Source organism: Stigmatopora nigra, chromosome 19, assembly GCF_051989575.1.
Source record: "Stigmatopora nigra isolate UIUO_SnigA chromosome 19, RoL_Snig_1.1, whole genome shotgun sequence".
Lineage (NCBI taxonomy): Eukaryota > Metazoa > Chordata > Actinopteri > Syngnathiformes > Syngnathidae > Stigmatopora > Stigmatopora nigra.
In genome coordinates this window covers 869486-891222 of record NC_135526.1, presented here as the reverse complement: position 1 = coordinate 891222, position 21737 = coordinate 869486, and the positions used below count along the sequence as shown (strand labels likewise).

The 21737-nt window shown below is 41.9% G+C and overlaps 1 protein-coding gene across 2 annotated transcripts in view; it reads left to right on the top strand.

Annotated features, from left to right (window-relative positions):
* LOC144212387 (roundabout homolog 1-like) overlaps window positions 1-21737 on the top strand; it is a 41589-nt gene that overhangs the window by 8612 nt on the left and 11240 nt on the right. For both annotated transcript variants that reach the window (XM_077740218.1, XM_077740219.1), the window contains one exon: window positions 5224-5550. In XM_077740218.1, coding sequence (XP_077596344.1) covers window positions 5224-5550 — 327 coding nt within the window. The remainder of the gene's footprint in view (window positions 1-5223; window positions 5551-21737) is intronic.

Here is a 21737-nt window from a genome sequence, read left to right as displayed (position 1 = left end):
TCAATACCATCCATATGCTTGCCGCAGAATCTTTCACGCTATTTTCACGGCCGAATGCATCCGAAAGGGACGCATATTTCTGCATCCGAGAAGCATTTATGTTGGCGCTATGGGAAGAAAAAAAAGAAGACAAATACTAATTGATCAGTGGGAAACGAGGAGCGCTGCAAGTGATCTCCAACAACGTTTCATCTTTCTCCTCCCGTCGTCTGTCTTTACTGACAGTGTTCAAAGCTCTTCGTGGCAAGATTGCGGCACCGACAGACTTTTCCCATAAGAGCTTCTCTCACACACAGAATAGATCGCATCTCATTAAAAGATCTATAAATACTGGAGATTGAATTGCTTTAAGTTCACCCCGTCAATCCACAATTGAAAATTACGTATACATTGTCAACGCCTGTGCATTGACGGACTTATTTTTATTTTTATTGAGTCTTTTTTTTCAACAAAATCAATGTACAATGCAAGCCTTTGAGAAGCACTCATCAAAAACACAAAGAGTGGAGTTGTTAGATAAAACAAATGTCACTAACAGAGGCTACAAATTCAATTTCTAAGCAATCAGCACGTGTCGTCCTTGACGTCGGTTGCTTCATGATTAGCATTCCAATCAGAAGAGTTGAAGTATGGATTGGAAATGTGCGCTATGAAGATAATTTTCCATTTTCATTCCTATTTGACTGCAGTCGAATATTGCCAAAAGCCTGGCGTTCACCTTCTGGTCCAGTCAATCCAGGACTTGGAGTTGGAAAAGGCCAGCAATCAACACTTGACGTGATTAAAATAAAGTGCTTCAGGTTAATCTCAAGTCGAAATTGGAAATTGGGATTTTGTCTTTGTGCTGTTTTTGCCAACAGACAAATGCGCCAATAACTTTTCCAACTCTTGTAATTAACTACTATTGAAAGTAAAAGATTAAAAATGAGTCTTAAGGCAGTCATTAATCTTGATTTTTTTCTTCCTCCTGAAGATTCTCACTACTATATTCTCTAATCAACTACATACAATCATTTCCTTTTTTTTCTTCATTTGTTTAAAGCCCCTTTCCGTCGTCTACTCATTTGACCATCTAATTAATACAAAAATACGCCTCCAGCTTCTAATTAACATGCTATTTCAGTTCCGTTTAGGACAGGAATGACTCAAATCAACACAATTCCAAATTGCAATTCAAGTTTTCTCGGTAAGTTTAGATAATGATTGCGCCGCGCCAGCTTATCACATGACTGCATCGAGGGTGATAAGCGCCGCTAGAAGAGCATTTAGGAGAACTTTCCTTTAAGAAAAAAGACGACACCAAGTTAAGTGGAATTGATTTGAAGTCTGACATCCTACAAAAGAACAAAAAACACTCATTAAAACGCATTAAGTAAAAGCTATATTTGTGCAGAATTGCAGTCCATCAAACATGGGACATTTGGCACCAAAATCAGTCATTGCACCGATTTTTTTGCATATACGCCGTATTTGTAACAAAAAAATGATGACTGAATCAAGGGTAATGCTTATATTTCCACAAATTAGACTTGTCATGCCCGAAAATGCAAGGTGCCAAAAACAAAGTACACATTTATGAATATAGAGGTAAAAATTGTGAATCTTTTATGAGAAAAATTGTAAAATTCAACCATTTTAAGGCAATTTTATGGGTATGCTTAATATGGTCAACATATTCTGTGTGGAGGGGGTGCTGGAGCCTATCCCAGCCAAGTATGTGCACCAGGCAAGAACAATCAAGGACATAATGGACAATTTCAACTGCCAATGCTGTTTAATTTTTTGAGTTGAAGCAATTGGATGTAATTCTACCAGAAAAAAATGGTGGTTTTTGCTGAAAAGTGAAGAGACAGTGAGATAAAAAAAAATCTTTTCAATCATAGCATACGGGGGAGTGAAAAGCAATTTGTCAAGTCCACATTTGGAAGACTATTTGCTCAGTGGAGACCATTGACACCAGTGGATCTGCTTTGGAAAAAAAAAGGTCAGGGTATTATGGACTTACAGCAGCCATTTCCCATCCTTGCTGAACTCTGACATGCATTTCTGCTGCCTTACTTACTCTATTGCTGCCGTAACCTTTTTTTCCCTGGAAAAGGTAATAAGAAGGTAGATAGATAGTAAAGGGTATTTTCTTTTTCCTTTCAAAATGCCAAAGAAATTCTGTCTTTAAAGAACCGTTGAATGAGCTCACATCTGGGTTGCTTTTTAATATAAGTTTAATTACATCCCAAAAAAATGAATGGAGGTCACCCAGATGTTCACTTTCGTCACATTGTGATGACATGATTAATATTAAAAGTATGTAAGATGTATTTGTTGAATGAGTGAAGAGAAATTGCATTTAAATGTGGAAGATGGAGCCATGCCAAAAATACACTTTACTACTTTCGTTACAATGGCAATTTGATCATTTAAACAAAGTACTATCTTTTGAAAACATTATTATAGTATTTTATATACAATGTATCAATATGGGAATGGAAAAACATAGAGAATGGACTTTCTTTTGTGAATTTAAGGGCGTGAAAAGAATCCAGCAGAGTTGCTCAGTAGGAAGTGAGTACTAACGACATCCCATTTGGAAGTATATACTGTACATACAGATGGTTTACTCTGTGCTTGAAGTATTGTGTTGACCCAGTTGGCTCCAATTTTTTGTACCACCAACAGTGTGTGCTTGTCTCTTTCTGCCCTGGGGACTTCATTGCTTGTTACCTTTCCACTGAACATTTAACAGATGGCAAATAAATGATTGCAGCTCTTTCTTTGCCTTGCTGCTCATAAATGGATCTTCACGCTACTTTCAATGCAGCACAGTGCATTCATATTGCTTTCTTTATTCATTTATGGTTGTTTTTGTCAATGTTGTTGTTGCTCAAAGGCACGGTTGAAGATTACAAGACTAGACTCTATTTTTAAGACCATTTTTATGATGATGGAGTGAGAATCAGTCAGTCAAATGTGGGGAAATGGACAAAACACAGACAGAACTTGGGAGTTTAAATACATTCTCTGACAAAGACAGTAAGGAACAGGTGGGGGGATATGTTGCACATCTGATTGGTTGACTTTGAGGAGCAGGTGAAATCAATAGTTGACCAAGAGGTAAAACAGATTGAGTCGCAAAACACGATAAACCAAACAGATTCTTTACCATTACTTCAGATTGCCTTCTATTGATGCTCACAAATTCTCTTGCTTTTCTCTTTTCTTTACAACAGTAACAGAACCGTGTCCGTGACCTTGACTTTCATATCCAGGGAGCTCTTTATTGCCCACCGAACGTACTTTCGGATGTCTGCCTGCTATAAATGTCGATAAATCGAGATTAAAAAGCTTCCATGAATTCCCCTTTCTTTTAGAAAAAATCTCTTGTTAAAATGGAGTGTATATGCAGATGTTTCTCTCTCTATTTGGAAGACATTCCTTCTCCAGAATATTTGTGAATGGCAGTGTTTAATTGTATCTTCTACAACCTGAGAAAGAATGTCTGGAATTTATTGGTTTCCCCTCCGGTTCGCTTCATAAATGGAGTAGTGGCGCTTGTTTGAAGCCACAGTCTTCCAGGTTAGAGAAAAGAAGCGAATACTAAACGTTAAAATGTCGCTCTTCTTTAACCATTGGAAAATCTGACTGCTAATCCAATTTGGATCCCACAAAATAGCTGTATGTCCTTAAGAAGACATTGTTATTTAAAAGAAACGTAGGTGGAAAGTGCCTCGATTTATTGGCGGTGTAATTTGAGCTCCTCCAGGGTGGCCCTGGTACTTGATTTAAAGGAATATAATCCTAAACTCCCCCAGGTTGGGATTTATTATTCCCACAACATTCTTGGTGTCGCACAGATTTGTTCGACCTGAGGTGGCCAGATTCACGCAATTTCTGTCTTCTCAGCTGTAAAAAACTACTTTGGATTATGGGATGGCATGTCTGAAGGGTTTTTTTTTCCCCTTTGTGAGATTCTTCATCGTGATCTGACATCTTGCGTGACCTCAAAGCAATAACTTCCCTTTCGGCCTGAAGGCTCTCGTCCTGTTTAAATACGTTCCGTCTTTTCCTCCAAGTTTGTCTGCGGCCAGCCAACTAAGACCACCAACACGCTAGAAAAAATTGCATTAACTTGAGTCCCGTATTACTAACATGATCTCAGTGCTCTGGCATTGTTGTTTTTGAGGTCCTCCTTCCACTTTTATCAGCTCATTTCATTCCCAATCGCAACTTCAATATTTACCAAGCGTAGACAAATACGTTGTGACCATATATCAACATGCTTTTTTATTTTTTTTGTCCCCCAAGGGTCTCTTCTTTTCCCCAGTATCCGAACCCCTCTTTTTGTTAGCCTGGTTCTGGCCTTCTTCCAACACTTCAAGCCAACGGCGTCGCCTCGGGCTTGACAGTCGGGGAAAAAAAACGTGTTTGCCGGGGCACAGGTGCTCGAAATGACCTCGCTTGTATATGGATTTGCTCAATTTTGCATCTGCGAGCATGTTTGCGCATACTTATTTTGCCATAGGCGGCTGGCACTTTACAGATAAGGCCGGATCTGAGCTTCCACTCGCAGACGGCCGATAGCCCGAGAGCTTAAGGAGCGGCCAAAAGCTGCGCCACCATCGCGGCACAATTAAGAACAAGCGCAACGCCACGTTATTCCGCGTACGGGGACCCGAGACCACCTTGTTTATTCCTTTGTCGGAGCCTGGCAGACTCGCCAACGTAAGCGCTGATATCTTGTCAGGCGGAACCTGATTTCAACCTCTTTTGTTGCCTAAGGCAAGGCTACTTCATTTTTTATGATTATGCTCGAGGAAGAGTAAGTCGTTGTTTGACATTCATGAGCAAATTGTGACCCAGCCAAACAAAGCAAATACAAGGAAAAAAAATAACTGAAAACATCCAGGTTAATAGAGCAGCTCATTTGCATGTGCCTCACAATAAAATGGATTCTCTCCGAGTCTGGGTTCTACATCTTCTGCACTTTTAATGGCTTCTCTAGGGCTTCCATCATCTCTGCCAGAACATGTGTAGGCCTAATTGGGGAATAGAATTGGCCTGTTGCTATAAACGGATTGATTTATCGTCTCCTGCCCATGTTCCAATTTTTTTTATGTGAGACTAATTACATTATAAATGACTGCAACCGTAGTGAAATAGTAAATACACGCAGAATAGCAAACAAGGCAAATTGGCCATTTTAACAAATGGGCTCTGACTCTCTTTCAGGTTCTCGTCTTCGGCAGGAAGACTCGCCTCCCCGCATCGTGGAGCATCCCTCCGACCTGATCGTGTCCAAGGGTGAACCGGCCACTCTCAACTGCAAGGCGGAAGGTCGTCCGCCGCCGACGGTAGAATGGTACAAGGACGGCGAACGCGTGGAGACGGACCGGGACAATCCTCGCTCGCATCGCATGCTCTTGCCCAGCGGCTCGCTCTTCTTCCTGCGCATCGTCCACGGACGGCGAACCAAACCGGACGACGGCAGCTACGTGTGCGTGGCACGAAACTACCTGGGCCAAGCCGTCAGTCACAACGCATCGTTGGAAGTTGCCAGTAAGTTCCATTAATTATTATTAATTTTGAAAAATCACATTCCATTCTATGCACGAAGTGAGTGGAGACAAAGCTTGTAATTGTCAGTGGGTAGTTCACAGTCCCAGATTCATCTTACACAACAGGGTTGTTATTTTTTTTGGCAGTCCTTTTGGAAATTCTGAGTGAGGGCCCTTTTCCTTTTTTCCTTCTGGATGAAAATTGTTTCAGTTGTAGTTTTATTTAATAAGGGACAGCACACTGTAATGAAAATATTTATATTCATGTTAATATGTAAGATTGTAGCCAAGGGATCATTTCCATCTTTAGTCCCTTGTGTAGGTTGAAGATAAACGATGACACATACTAGACACACATAGCACAGTTTTGGACAGCGTTGTGATTACCATTTTTTTCGTCTAATAGCCAGGCTTTAAGATGATTGGCCTAGAGGTGCAGAGACGTTTTTTTTAATTGGTATTGAGTTCCAGGTATGGCTAACTTCACACTTTTTTGATGGAAACTACAGAGTCACCTCTATAGTCAGCCTTTGTTGATGTATTGCAATTTTTTTGCCACTCGCATACTTGCAAATCTTGCAAACTACTTTCCTAAAAGAGTGCACGCCACTAGCCGCAAAGGGAGGATGAGTCATGTTAAAATGGATGATCCTGATTGACATAATATGTGCAGATTTACTTGAACACAATCATAGTCATGGTAATACTCGCTAACCGTTTGGATAGTCAAGTTGTGGCACTTGGGAGGTGATGGCGCCACACACCTGTCATTCGCGGGGCAGCTGTGTGTCTGCAGGTGTCCAAGCTCCGTGTGTGTGTTCCTAACAGGTGACGGTGTCGACTTGCGAAGTCAAGTGTGTGTCGGGGCTTCTCGGTGTGAGGGAGTGTGTGTGTGTTGGTTGGTAGAAAAAAAGGGCGAAAGAGTGAAGGAAGGTTAAAGCAAATTGGAATGCATCTCAAGAAGGTTGTGCTCTTCAGAAACACATACGGCAAAGGACGCAATTAAAGAAACACCATTCCACGCTGGCTTGAAAGCATCTCATTCCTCCTGATCTTCTCAGCCGTGTCAGCTCACGCTAGTCTAATCACGCTTTGTCTCCGGGGCAAATATTTCACCCAGGTTGGAGAATAGTAATAGCGAGCTGCAAGCCCTTTTCTCCTTTTGAATGATAATGAACGAGGGGGGTCAAACGCTATCGCTATAATGCTCCATCAGCACTCCAAAGCAGAGAAGCAGAGAATCAAAGCCCCCCGAGGGTGTCAGTTCATTACTTATGGAGTTGACTACATTTACTGGCAGACTCTAAGGTTGCTCCAGAACACAAGAAGGACTTGTTGAAGCTGCCCGGATGAGTTACGGCTCCTCCCAAAGGTCGTGCCGGATTCAAGGGTCGCCGCGGAACGGCGCGAGGACCACACAAAAGGCCTTTCGCAGATTCTGCTGAGTTAAGGACTTTTAAGAGGAGATGGTGAATCGGTTAGGGATGAAAGGAAAGTCTGACCTCACCGCTTCCTTTTGTCATGAGATTACTTCTACGGTAGTTGAATTTGAAACGATTTTTTGAAGCCCTCGTTTCATCCCCGGTAGCGCCAAACGTTGTCATTGGGGTCTTTGGTGGAATCTCCTATGATAAAGTGTGTGTAAAACTTTTAAATGAAGGTTTGAACCAAGAATTTGTAAGCTCATAGCTCACTGCATGTTCCTTTTTTTAAAATGTCGTCTGGTGACAAGTGGCAGTGACGGCTGACAAGAGAGAGCCACGACTCTGACAGATGTAAAACAACGAGACGAGAAAGAGGTGACGGAGGGAGACGAGCCGAGGAGAAATGTTGTTTTTCCCCTTCAAGGTGCCGAAAGCGAGACTCGTTTGCGGGAAATTGAGGTGACGCCATCCAGTTGGTGACGTGACGCCGCCGCCGAAAGCCTCACCGGAGGCTTGGAAATGCTCTGCCAGTCAAAACTGAAGGAACCCCTTTTAAAAAGCGGAATTGAAAGGAGGAAAAGGGGGGGTCGGGAAGATATATAAGTCAGCTCCTAGCCTATAAATGTCACGGGAGACACTCAGCACATTTTTTCTGCCTGTGGGGACCCCGAGGACCCTGGGAAATGAACATATGTCCTATTGACCTCGGCCACTTGATTCAATCAGAGAGAGCTTTATTGAGGTGAAAGCAAAGTCACAGGCGGCCCACTCCAAAGGTTATTGGATAGTAGACCTGTTTTTAGGTTGGCTAAGAGAGAGGGATACATTGGATTCTTAAACTAATTGGACAAACTTGCCATTTGCTTGAAGAAAGCGTGGATGGTGGCGGCGAGAGAAGGTCAAGGCACAACTCTATTGGACGGTAATGACTTACTAGGAAATGGCTACCGTCTCATGAGTAGTTTCTCTCTCTCTGTCATTGTTACGCTTTGTTTGCTTTTTAACTCTCCTGTCCCTCCAGGCTTCTCTTCCTCAAGTAACCTGCTGCGTGTACACTTGGTAATCAGCCCGTGTGTGTCTACTTGGTGGAATCGTCTAGCTTGTTTGACTAATGTCAAGTTCATCGTTACTTCATGTCTTTCAATGTCAGGTTTGGTTTGATGCCGAATTCCTATTATTTTCGGAAGATTCCTGCCCTTTTTAAGTATTTAGTTTGATGTAGAGCACTCCACCCAAGTCCAACTACAACGCCACACTTACATAACAGTCTTGCTGTTTTTATTATGGTTTTCAACCAGGCTTTGGAATCTTTTTTGTCTACTAAAACTTACCAAATGCCAATTTCCTACCCCCCAAAAAAAGCTATCTCATTGTTACGTCGAAGAACATTGTGGATTTTCCGCACAATTTTTACTGAAAATAGCCTTTCAGTCTCCCCACCAAAACACGCTGATAATTAGGCGGACGCATTAAGATGACGGACATGTTCAGTGAAGTGAGAAAGCTCTGTGAAGTGGATCGCGCCATCCGCACGGCTCAGTCAGACTGAGTTTGACAGCGTGCGGCGGGACCCCCGGCCCGCCTCCCTCTTTGATTGGAATCTTTCGGCGGCAGCCCGAGTGGCGGATTCTCCCAGGTCGCGATCCCTTCTCTCGCCGGCCTCTCCATTAACTAATGACTTCCCACTTCAAAAAAGCCGTCAGCGACGCTGACAACATCCCGCCCGGCCACTGCAATCAAAGCGCTAATTCTCCGGCTGAGCGTTATCGCCCAGGAAAAGTCGTTGTTTCTGTCCGTATGGAAGACCAGCGATACGGCGTGATTGACAAACACGCGTCCTTGATCCAAAGCGGAAATCCCTGCACCATTTCCAATGGCTGTGATGGACTTTAGAGTGCTTGCAAGCTTAGGTTCTTCATCCTTTTTTTGCAGTCTGATCTTATAAAAGTGTCCCCCATGCAGCTGAGTTGTGTTTATTGTGCGAAGAATGTCCGCCAAAGCAGTTTTAAGTGTTTCTACGAGCCAGATTTTGTGCCAGGAAGAGTTTGTTTAGACTGAAGCTTTGTGTGTGAACAGGAGAATAGACAAGGAAGTCATGTTTGATGCATGTCTAGACAAATAGTATCGCATTATTGACAGCTTCCATTGCTATATTCCGCTTTTTTTCAGCTGAGTACATCACCCAAAAAGCTTTCTTATTGACTCCCATTTTATCGTCCTTTTATTCAATTCGCCAACCCTTAAAAGTCTGTTTGCTCAGGATTTTTTTGCCTGCGGATTTGCATCGCTACGTCTAATGAATCATGGGAAATCGGTAGAATTGAGTGAGATGGCGTTTTACCTTTGCTGGGTAAACAAGATGTCAATAAAACCGTATTACTGCCACCGTAGGAAAATAAATGTTGTTGAGGTGAGGTTTATGGGATAGGATGGGCGGTGATGCGAAAGTTAATGGTAGTCTCACATGCTCATCAGTTTATTTGCCGTCTTTTTTTTCCCCTGAAGAACAAGTTGCTGACAAAGAAAGACAAGAGTTACATAAAAATTGGGCTGCTGCTTTCCAGGCCGCAAATGTCAGCACAGGATAAATTTTTGGAGAGTAATTTAGCGTAGTTGTGTGCACGCAACGTTATCCTTGCCGAATTTCCCACTGCTTCCTCGTGCCAAACCGTCTTCGGTATCATTTGTCATGGTTCACGTATTTAGTGTAATTGTTTGGAGAAATGCACTTTGGCCGATGCCAAATCTTTATTTTCCATCTCTACACTCTATTTTACAGTCAGTGCTGGTCAGAGTCTTGACACTTGATCGGTTTCCAGTAGAACTCTATTTGCGCTGAGTCAGATTAGTCTACTAGTCATGTTGTCTCTCTTTTTTATTGATTAATTTTTTAAATATATAGAAAGTGTGCCAAAGTACATTTGAAAAAGGCCCACAAAAATGACTTACAGAAATTTCCAGGAAAACAACATCCCATACCTGTCAACTTATAAGTTTTTCTCGTATTTTTTTTATCATTTCACATTGTATAACAACTTTTGTACGTTTTATGTTAATTTTTTTTGTAAAACTGATCTGGTTTTACCCATTTTGGTTGCAGCCAAAAACGTCATCGTTGACTGCTAATAATGTCATGATTTAAGCATGATATCTGCTTCCTTTTCACTAAAAAATATAGTGTGTCAGCAAGCAATGTACCCAGACAGTCAAGCTGTCAACATCATACAGCGACATCTATCAAAACTTGAATTTAGTGCATACTTATAGGGCACCCCGTCCACTTTGGACAAAATTTTAGAGTTTTAAGTGCACCCTATTTGAACGTTTTTTTTTTTTTTAATTCCTTAATAAGAGCAATTTTAATCATTAATAAGGATAGCAATTTGCCGAGGTTGACAGGTATGAGATGCTGTATTCCACAATTAGATGGCCATAACTGTGAAGGCAATTGTCACTGTGCTTATCGAAGGCCGGACAGTCTATAAATGAAACAGGTAACGCATGTCGTATATGCTGTCAAGTTCCTTCTGCTTAACATGGCCGCTGCCTTTAATTGGCCGCCTGCACTATACGTATAGATTTTATAAGATGAAGCAACATGGAGAACAAAGAGCCAGGAAGAGGGGCGCTTCCTGGGTGAAATAGTGAATAATGAGGGGAAGATTTCCAAAGCGGTGGAGCACAGCACAGCTACGTTCTACGCTTGAAACCTACTTGCTGCTTATTTGCTATCCTCCTGTTTGCAGAGCATGGCTTCATCTTTCCCTCGCGGGAATAACCGGCCATGTTTCAGGCAGGTTCGGAGCCGCCGAGCATCTGTTGTGCTGAAAGCTTTTGGTCACCAAGCCATGTCTCGCCACGGGCGTTCCCTGAAACAAAATAGAGGAAAAACATTTGGTATTTCACTTCAGATACATTTTATATTGCATGTAGTGTAGATGTATTCTTGGCTAGTCTTATGTTTGTTTGTGTGTTACCTTTTAAGTGCTATCTGGCTTGCACACTGTCGTGTTGACGTGGTGGGCGGGCGGGGGAAGGAAAAAAATACCTGCTCGTTATTTTTTTCCCATTAATTTTAATGCGAGATTTAATCACAAGTCACCAAAGTGTCATCTTCTGTGTTTGTGATGCTTAATTTGCACATCCACAGTCTTCTTGTCATTATCAGGGGAAAATAAGATCATGAAAATATACAAATGAGTGTTTCAATCAGAGATTTTTCTATAAAAAGACGATTTTTGGGAATAGCGCAGGGAAAGCTCCCATACAAAGAAAGATTCATAATGCCAGTTGTTTGTGGCCATATTTCAAATGTCTACCTTGATATCTTCCAGGATGAAGTATCTGTAAAAGGTCTTGCTCCAAAATGTCAGCAGACGTGTAGAAAAAGCAGCCCCCCCCCCCCCACTCAGTCTTCTGTCACTGCCTACTGTAATTGCAAGGCACTTTTCAAGATCACTATTTTAATTGACAGTCCAATCGCAAGTTCCCCTTTATTTACAGTTGAAGACTTTTATTTTACTATCGTATACCCAGTCCTACTCTAGAACTTTATTTACAACATGCAGAGACAATAGCAATATTGTCTTACTCATTATTTATGCGAGCAGCCACCCAAATAATCCCAAATTTACTCTTTAAAAAATATACTTAAAGGACTTGATGCTAGCAAATCGTAATGCCTTCTCACTGTCGCTTACCAAGATGAAGAGACGGCCTTAGTGAAGCTTAAAATGATTCACACTCCCATGAACACACAGTAGGAATGCGCTACGCCATGTTTATAGTATGTACGGCCTGCCATATTTCATTGCCATCCCCATCACTCCCATTCGCCGTATGCGCAAAAACTCTACGCTGGTCCACGGCAGGAACGTGTAGTGTAGGCTTTGTCATCACGCTTCAATGGCCGCCATTAAGTATGGCCTACCTATAGTCACTATAGACTCCTGTCGAGCGTAATAAGGTGTTATTCCAACATTGCAAACTCACCTGTAAATTTCCATGTGCGCCTGCTGCAAAACATTTCTAAAGCTTTATATTATAATAGGCCAAAGTAGTCGTGCATCAGCCAAGCCAATTAATTCCGACACATTCTGCAACGTGAAGCTAATAAGCCAAATGAAGAGGAAGTCGAGCATGGCTTTAAAACAACAAGCTTTGCACAAATTCCCATTGGGCGGCAGATGGGGAAAAAATACAGTACAGTAATTCGCTGGTAATTATCAACTATCTTCTTCATATCTTCTATATTCTTGCGCATAATTCAGGTAACACTTTTACAAGATGATGACAAAAACGACAACATACATTTTTTACAACACAAGACGTGAAGTAAAGTAAATGATATACATAAAGTATATTTCTTGAGTCAAGCCTCCCGCCAACTTGTCAGTATGTTAATCACCCTTGATGATTTTTAAAGTGATTTAGCATGTATTATGCGCCATTTTTCCCTCCTCCCGTCAAGACAGCTGTCTAAACACGGCACGAGAAGCGAACCTCGACGTCTCTCGCCTCGCACCGCTGCTAATAGCAATTAAATCAACGGCAAGGAATGGTCTGATTAGGAAGCCATCCTCCTTTTTTTCCACTGAGGCATGCGGCGTTTGCCTGTCACCAGGTAGGAATGTGACATACTATCTGTTTCCTTTTTAATCCATCTGGGTGCCGCACTAATTAAATCTAGATACTCAGTCATTCGCCATCGGCGGCCCGGCGGTAAGTAACGTTGTCGTTTTGTCAGCTAATGTGACCAAATTGGCAAATCAGATGGAGTCTTTGCAGATTTGTTTTCTGCAAATGATTGAAAATTATTCTGTTTGTGTTCGGCGCATAACTGATACGTTCCCGAAAAAGTTTGCTGGGTAAATAGAAAATTGCGACGCTGTTGGCCCGAATATAAGTCTTATTTCAATGCAAAAAAACACTGTCTTATATTCGGGTCAACAGGGTATTTCAATTTGGAATAACAAAGCATAACTCAGGTTTAGGATTATAACTATTTGTTCTTTTTGTACGTTTTTTAAATGCAGTTGATTTGTAGTCTTCATTGTTCTCAGATGGTTTTGGCTTTTGTTGAATTTCTTAAACGAGTTCTTGCATTAGTTTCAGCACAAAATGCTATGCAGTATGAAATTCTAATTCAAACATGAGATAAAGGTCGTTAAATTTGCTACTATTCTGTTCCGTCAGTCTGTGTGCGAACTAACTTTGACCTCTACCCAAGTTGGGGTCAATTTCCATGACCTGCGCATGCATTTGGTCAAACTCTCGCCGTCTCCACACCAGCGAAAGCCTCTCTCTCTGCAATTTCCTCTCGCCTTATCGCAGTTCAAATGTGCTCCTGGACTAGGAATACATTATAGTTTTAGAAGTCAAGGTGATTTTATTCTTGGCTATTCTTCTGCTATTCTTCTTTGTAGGAGTGGCTCATTTCACACTTGCTACGCAGGAAATAACAGCACGCCTAATTAGGCGCTGCTGTTTAGAAGAATAATCTGCAGGTAGATTTGCTGTTGTGTACTCGGAATGGAGATTTATAGACCAGGCGTGACAGCGTGTCTTCTGTGACGTAAACAACAAATAATTGGAAAGTCGCTCAATTTATCTCTGTCGGTGCTCATCTGAGAAGGAGTATCGCATATCGCCACTCTTCCATTCTTTATTGGGTCGTCCGTCACGCCAGTGTTGGCCGCTTATTTACCACTTTGCCTTTTATTGTTGTTTCTACTGACCTTTTAGTACCGCATGGATGGATTAGTTATTTTCCGCAACTTTTTCGACAGCCATCGAGACACTCGTGTTGATTTTTTCCCCCCTCTATTAAGTCAAAAAGTCCTGATGCACCTGCTATGAATTTCAATGAACTTGTCATTCATTTTACATATAAAGCATTTGAAGTGGGAAGCAGTGTTCCAATCGCAACGACAGCAAAAAAAGGAGAGATTTGAGCGAATGTGGACGTCGATAGAAGTGCAATTCCTTTCAAGTGACAAGAAGTAGCATCCATTTTGCAGATGCTTCCCTCCAAACTAAAGGTAGCTCAATAAAAAGAGCAATACTTAGCTATTTAATGGACTGCACTTTTTACGTTTAGCCTAAATTGTTTAATCAATATCTCATCTTGCAGTCAAAGCCCAAGCATTGTAATCTTTGAAAGGGCCACCTTTTTTATATAGTGCTGCTCTCAAGTGCAATTTCAACACATCTTCACTTGATTAATTGACTCGCCCGTGATGCTCCTTCCTGGAAATATAACACCAGATACTAAATCATCTTCATTTTCTATCTGTCAAGGACACTTCAAACCTGAATAATATAAACATGTTTTGCTAAATGCCCACTTTCTGTCAAAACGGGAAAAATGTAAATGTCATCTATTTTATCTTTGGCTTTGAATTGAGCATCCAATTTAAGCCTATTTTTCTCTAACATATTACATTTCTTTCTGGCTTCTTTTGAATTTGGTCTTAAATTGAAGGAAACTATAAAACCATGGTGCTGTTCTGTTGTGGTATTCTGCTGACATGGATTTTGTTAGGGATTTTTTATGGGGGTAGGGCAAGAGAATGCACAACAGGATCGTCAAAAAAGGGCCCTGCACCCCCTTTGTTTTTAAAAAAGAAAGAAGAGCAAAGAAAATGTAGCAGCGCTGAAAGATTTTACATCTGGTTTAAAGCAGGAGAAATGAGCGCAATCCAGCGATGGCAAAGCTTTGAGAAATGATGGCGCCATCGCTCGGAGGAAACAAAGAACAAGGGTTTGAAGTTCCAACACGCAGAAGAATGGAAAGCGAGTAAAGCGAGTAAAGTAGGGGGGTACAGTGTGCATGCGGGAGGTGGGGCTTCCCTCACACTTTCAAAGCTTGGACCAGAATTGCAACGCTAGAACTTTTCGGCATTTTACGAGCCCAACCCAAATTGGTAGAGCGTTCCACACATTTTTCAGGCAGGATTTGAACTCCAAATACTTTGTACGATCGATAATGCAACGTCTACTCTTCATTCGTTTACGTCGATGGGTTTTGAATGTTTAAGTTTGATTTATTTAATAAGGGACAGCACACGTACTTTTTGAAGAAAATTACACAGTCACCTCTAGAGCCAGCCATTGTTGATATGTTGGAATTTAGTCTTGCAATGGAGGAGGAGCTTTGTGTTGGAAGATTTTTTTAAATTAAGGTGGTAACGATCAATAAACTTTGGAAAAGGAAAAGGCTTTCTTTTGCCGTCTTTGCTGAATTTTGTGGACTTTTCAAGCTATTTGGTATGCGCGTCAACACCTCTCTGAAGTGGACCTTTTTTTTCAAAGCCGCTTGGCTTATTTGCATAGCATTTAACAAGTGTCCACTCGCCACAAGTGCGTAAATGCGCCTCAGACCACCACATCAAACAGAATCGGCAATCAAAAGCAAGAGCGGGGCTACAACTCCTAGCTAACCTTTTTTTTCTCGAAACGGCAGTGGGATATAATCACATTTTTTTACCCCCCTTTTTTGCATTTGCCCATCACTTTGAGCATCCTGCCTTTCCCTTTGCCATCCTCCCCCACACACCTCGGCCTGGACGATACTCGTCAGAAAGACAAATTACCCGGCGGGCTGCTCTCTTAGCTGGGCTTTCTGTACAATAATCAATTTGAGAACACGTGGAAAAAGAAGGAGAGAGAAACGTGAAATTATTCATCGGGGTCTCTCGCTCGCCGGGTCCGCCAGGCTTTGGGGGGGATGGTCCGGGCTACCTTTCCTAGCCCGGCTGGATAATTAGGGAGATGACGAAAAAGCAGGAACTTGCAGAAAGCCTGCCAATAAGCAAATAGTAAAAAAAAACAGGTTGAGGTGAAGAGTAGAAGGTTTAATGGTGTGTTGTCGTATATTTGTTAGTCCTGATTTGGGGCTCGAAGGATATTTTATTATTATTTCAGCTCTCTCTCAGTCTGCAGAAGGTCCCTATGTTGTGGATTTCCTCTGTTTGGCTCCAGTTTTTCCTAACTAGGTCTACAATGTCTTCTGTGTCTGTACTCGCTATTGTCTTGCTACTGCAACCCAGGAAATTTCCCATATAAGTTTTAATCTAATCTGTTTAGGCTCAAAATTGGAGGAAAATGAGCTGGGGTCTCTCTTGTGGCAGTTGTTTATTGGCAATGAATGGTTCCTCCACTTTTGGTCGGACTTCTGGACTGTGACTTTCAGTTTTTGAGAAGCAGAACATCTCAAAGGAAACGCCAATCCCTCCCTGGAGCTCCTATCTGCCGTTCTCTGTATTTCATCTCCTTTCTGATGTGGATAGAAGGATTGCGACGTTTGTAGAGGCTTGTAATTACTGGTACGCTATCTCAATATTGCCACCTTTGGCGGGTGACCCCCGTCTCCCCGGAGAGATCATTAACGTTTCATCTTTCACCTCGTGTTCGTTTCTCCCCGACTTCTTTCCTGCATCCAAACCAAACAAGCTTTTCATTAAATTCCATTTCTATCCTGGCGTCCATTTATATGCCAAAAAGACTCAACTACACCTAATAGAGTCTTTTCACCATCCAAGTAAATTTGTTTGTATATAGGGGATTTTCCTCCCTAGATTTCTACAAATTGAATCATCTAAGCCCAATATTACCTCGTGTGATCGTGAGGTCCGTCATCCAATTTTCAAATGAACAAATAACCCCGAAAGAAGTCATTTGTTCTTCTTATTCGTAAGTAAATCACCGAATAAGGACGATAGTGACATCCCGGCAAACCACGTTAGTTCCGTGCAATGTGCTTTTATTTGTGGTAGAGTCTCTTTCTATTGTCTCTCTTGGGTGTTGAATCGTCCCTTAGATTGATGACGGTGGCGAAACAACACACCACTTGAGGACACATTACCATGTAAATGTCCCTGGGAACATGTGTCTTCTCTTTGCAGCTTTGCCAAATGAAAACTTGCAATCACCTGAACCCTCAGATAAATTCATATTTCAAGCAATTTAACTACTGCGTGGCTGTAAATCATTTCAATTGAAGCTAGCTTTTCCTTTATTCTTTGTCTCTATTTTTGTGTTTGTTTCTTTCCCTCTCATTCTTGCCTGTCTTTGTCTTTGTCACATGGCTCTCCTCCGCCTTTTTGGTCCTCGCCCTTCTCTCTCCACCGCCTTTTTTGGTGACCCGCAGGTGCGCTCCCTCGCCGGCGCCCCTCCGGAGGTTTGCATTTTATTCCAAAAACGTCAACTCCTTTTTAATATTTGCAAACACAAGCTTGGCTTTAGTATATTATTGACTTAAATCCAATGCTTTTTATTGTCTTTATACAAGTAGAATAAGATTTAAACCTTCACCTTGTAGTCAATTTCTGTTGTTTTTTGACCAACTTTCCTCACCAAGCTACAACCTTTTTCATTAACTGAACTTTCAATCCTGCCCGAGGACGTAGTATCTCTATTTTTTTTCTACTTTCTCCACTGCGGTCACGCTCCTCAAACAAAGGTTGCTCCTGGTTCTATTCCTGAATACATTTGGCTCAAGGGCTGACTGCTGTCTGCACTTTTAATTCCTTTGTTTTTACAAAAAAAAGCCAACATACTATCATCCCAGTTGATCTCGCCGGTGGGGAATTTCATTCTCGTTCTCTGTATTAATGGGAACGCTGTTTTTTTTTCTTTCTCTGTCTCGGTGAGAGAAAAAAAAATGGTCAGCCATTTTATCTACTTGTTAATGTTGCCAATTACTCCAACAATCGGTATGTTTTGCAGTGTTCGGCCGTAATTGAGATGGTAATGCCACTGTCAAAGTAAATTCTGTCATTCAACGGCTTGTAAGTGGATTTATTCATGACAATTCACTCTGCTTTGGCGGGATAACGTTAATGAGAGGGTGAAAGGTTGATGCTATGTTTTTTTTCCTTTTAATACTGCGCCCTTTATCTCTCTCCACCACTCACAATAGACTTGATTTGCTTTTGTACCTTCTTATTATTCTCCTTCTCACCGGCGTACATTTCCCGATAGCCATATTATTTCAGCGCCTACATTTCGACAACAATTGTCTTTTTACGGCGGGATTCCGATAAAATGTCAGCAAGATATCAGGTCTTGCCTCCAATAATAAAACACATTTTAAAGGTAACAAGGCTAGATTTTCCGTAAGCCTACTGAGCATCGATTATTATCCTTTTCTGTTTCACACTGTATTCACATGGCGTATTTCTTAACATATTTCCATCACGTTCATTTCAGCATCCCTCTTTTGTTACACATTTCAGTATATTGTCACTAACAAAAGAGACAAAAAAAATGGAATTGAATGTCTATAAAATACTTTAGAGGAGATTCGCCTCTGACCAGAATATATATATATATAAATATTACACATTCATTATCAGATAAATATGATGTGGAACCTGCCCAACATGGAAGAAAATAATATTTTTTGGGCAAAACAACACTATAAAAAGTTCTTAGTAGTAGTAATCAACAACTAAAATCACCCATTTGCAAACAAATATTTCTTTATATGATTTTGCTGTAGATTCGACAATTTAATTATCAGATAAAATTCCCTTAAAATAAAAAATAGACTTGCCAAGCTCAGAAATCCCAAAACCCGACATTTCACCAGTGAATTAATTGACTTGAAATATTGTCAGTTACCCGTGCAAAAAAACCTTGGTTTGCCTCAGGACCACATCCCCCCTCCATCCCCATCCCTCCCTCCCTCCCTCGCCCATATTTCCATTGAAAATAATATTCAAATATTGGAGCTTGGGGAAGCCAGGCGAGGAATTGTGTTTCCTTTCCAAGTAGCGTATGTCTCCAGGAAGCCTCTGTTTGTGTGTGTGTGTGTGTTTTACAAATCTCACGTGCCATCGTTATGAGACTGTACCGGGACTCTATCTGTTATTTGTATGTGTAAGGATGGTCGCTCTTTAAGGGATTTGCTTGCTTGCTTGCCGCTGATAATCTCTTGTTCGCTTCGGCGTACACCCGCAAAGGAGCTAAACTTGTGTGTGTATGTGTGTGTGCATGTCTGCCTGCAGCCTTTTTGACCAGCTACATTATGGGCTGCACATATTGAATTGTTTGTGGAGCAGCTGGTTTTCCCGAAGCTTTGGGTCCCCAGACTGACTCTGCCGCGGGAAACGGGCACTCAAAGAGGGGAGGAGTTGGTTAAGGGACAGGTGGGAGGTGGAGGGGGAAGGAATGGAGGAGGGAGAAACATGGGGGAGGAGGAGGAGGTTGGGGGATGATAGAATGATAGAAGTTCAAGGATTGTGTGTATTTGGTTGCATGTTTTAAATGTTGGTTAGTGCTTCAGAATCATTTTTTTTACCATTCTTTATCCAAGAGCCATTTTTTCATTGTAACTAATTATAATATGTGAGAAGTACTGTTTAATATCTAAGTACTGTTGAAACCAGCTTTCAAAATTATATTCATGAGAGAGTTTAATATATAAATATCTACTGTTTTCAACAGTACTTAGATATTAAACTCTCTCATGCATATAATTTTGATAGCTGGTTTCAACAGTAAACTCTCTGTCACAATTTGACTGGCGACCAAAAGACCGGTGACCAAAAGTCCAAGCACTGACAAATGATTGTAGAATTGAACATGCTTACCAGTCCATGGAAATGGACTAAAGTATAGTCAGAGATCTTTTGTTAGGTCTAGATTTGAGCAGTGCAAATATTAAAATGATTCTACCATTTCTACCAAACAGTAAATATGGGAAGAGATGACTTTTACATCAAGTTCAAAGAACATCTTGTTGCCAGTAGTAGATGCCAAACTTCAACTTAATTTTCTGAGCTGTTTTGCTATTCTCTTTCGAATTCCAAGATGTTGAGATGATGCGTGAAGAACAAAAGCGCAGCAGCATTTTTCCCGCACGCACCTGCCAAAGCTATTTTTGCTTCTCTTGCCTCTCTGGTGGTTGCCGCTGCAATGCACGAACATTACGTCTATTTTTATGCCGCGTTTTCAAGCGTCGGCAAACGTGCACGAGAAAAAGAATACATACTGCAATTTGGCGCAAAAAACATAAGATCTCAACTTGCCAATTGGTTTAATACAACAACAATTAAAGAGCCGCCTTATGTCCATTACAAATTGTATTTACCAACACTAGAGAAGAACGTGCTAACGAACAGATGGATGAACAGATGATTGGCGCTTGGATTGGAACCTTTTATGTCTCTTTGTTTGAGGAAGTGGATCTGGTTTTTGCTCCAACCAAGATTGGGATATTCTCAGATTGGGTTCCAAAAAAAAAGTACTTTCGGACTTCAAATGCTCAGAAAATAGAGTCGTTTTGTTTGGGAATACAGCATTGAGAGTAGTTTTGACTGCGTCTGGCAACCTCACGCAATGAACGATTGGTGTATTTTACTATTGTAGTTAGAGTACTGCTTGTGCTCTGTCCGTGGCCTCGATGGTCTTCCTCTTTGGTCCGCTTGGACTGTGCCCAGAGGATTATTGGCGCTCTCCCGCAGTAGGCTTAGCCTCCGCGGGACTAACAAGTCAGACGCTGTCAGATCCGGGGAAGCGAGGCCAAGGGCCATGGCTTTGAAGTGGGCCAGGCGGGGAGATCAGATGGAGAGAGCCGCGGGTCCGAAACTTCCACCGAAACTGGCAGACGGGCTTAGCTTCGGGAGGCCCTTCAACCAAAAACAAAGACAAAAGTGTTGGAATGCTGAAAAGAGCAAAACGAGCCGGGAGAAAGGAAAAAAATGGTGCTTCTACTATTACAGTATGTTAAAATACTACATGTTTTACAGCCAGGGATTACATGTGTATTTTCTTATACTCTCCTCATTTTGGTGACAAAAATACTGTACATATGAAATAATAATATTTATTTTTGGGGTTGCAAGTGAACGTCTTGCAAAGAACCACACAATGCATTAAAAAAAAAAAAAGCGTTTTTGGCTCCCACCAAGAATGTCTTTCGTCATGTGACATAACGGCGCTGGCCCGGGTTGGAAAAGGAATGTTTCAGGCAGCTGTTTTCCATCGACACTCCACCGTCCGTCATCTCTGCCGGTCAGCCCGTCACCGTCCCGGCGGTAGAACGTAACCCCCCAAAGACACGGCCCACTGTCACGTGGAAAAGCCTCCGTTGGCCTCCATCTGGGAGCGATTATGCCTTTTCCTCATTGTTTCCTGTCTTTTCACCCCAACACAACTCTTGTGGCGTTCCCTTTTGTGGATGCAGGAATGTTGGCTGAGTTCCCTCAACCCGGTCCGGCTTCTCATCCCCGCCATTTATGTCATTTAAGCCCCGGCAAGGCTTTAGAGCCGTCACTCAGGCCGCATATTCTTCACCTCATCAGTATGGAGACCTCGGAATTCCTTTGGCGTCCTTTGGAGCTTTTTGGGCGCAATCAGAACATCTCGCGGCGTATTTTTAGCCGGGCGTATTTGGGGAAGATTGCGGACACATGTTGCGCTCCAGAAGGAGCCGCCAATGACTACCACAAATCACAGTGGGCGCTTGGACGGACCCGACTTGGCTTTGTCCCCACCTCCATCCATTTCTAGCCGCCAGCGCCTTTTTGTGCGTGCGGGCTCCTTTCTGGGGGAAATGTGATCGTTTTGCCTGACCGCCGACACTCATCCAATGGTCCTAAGCTCACAAAACGCTTCCTTTGTTATGTTTACGCCATTTCTGCACTTTCCCAGTAGTACTTGTAGTACTGTAAGAGATAGCTGGAATTTGGATGCCAAGTACCAAAGCCATACCTGTTAACTTAGACCTTTTTCCTGTACTTTATAGTTTTTTTTATCA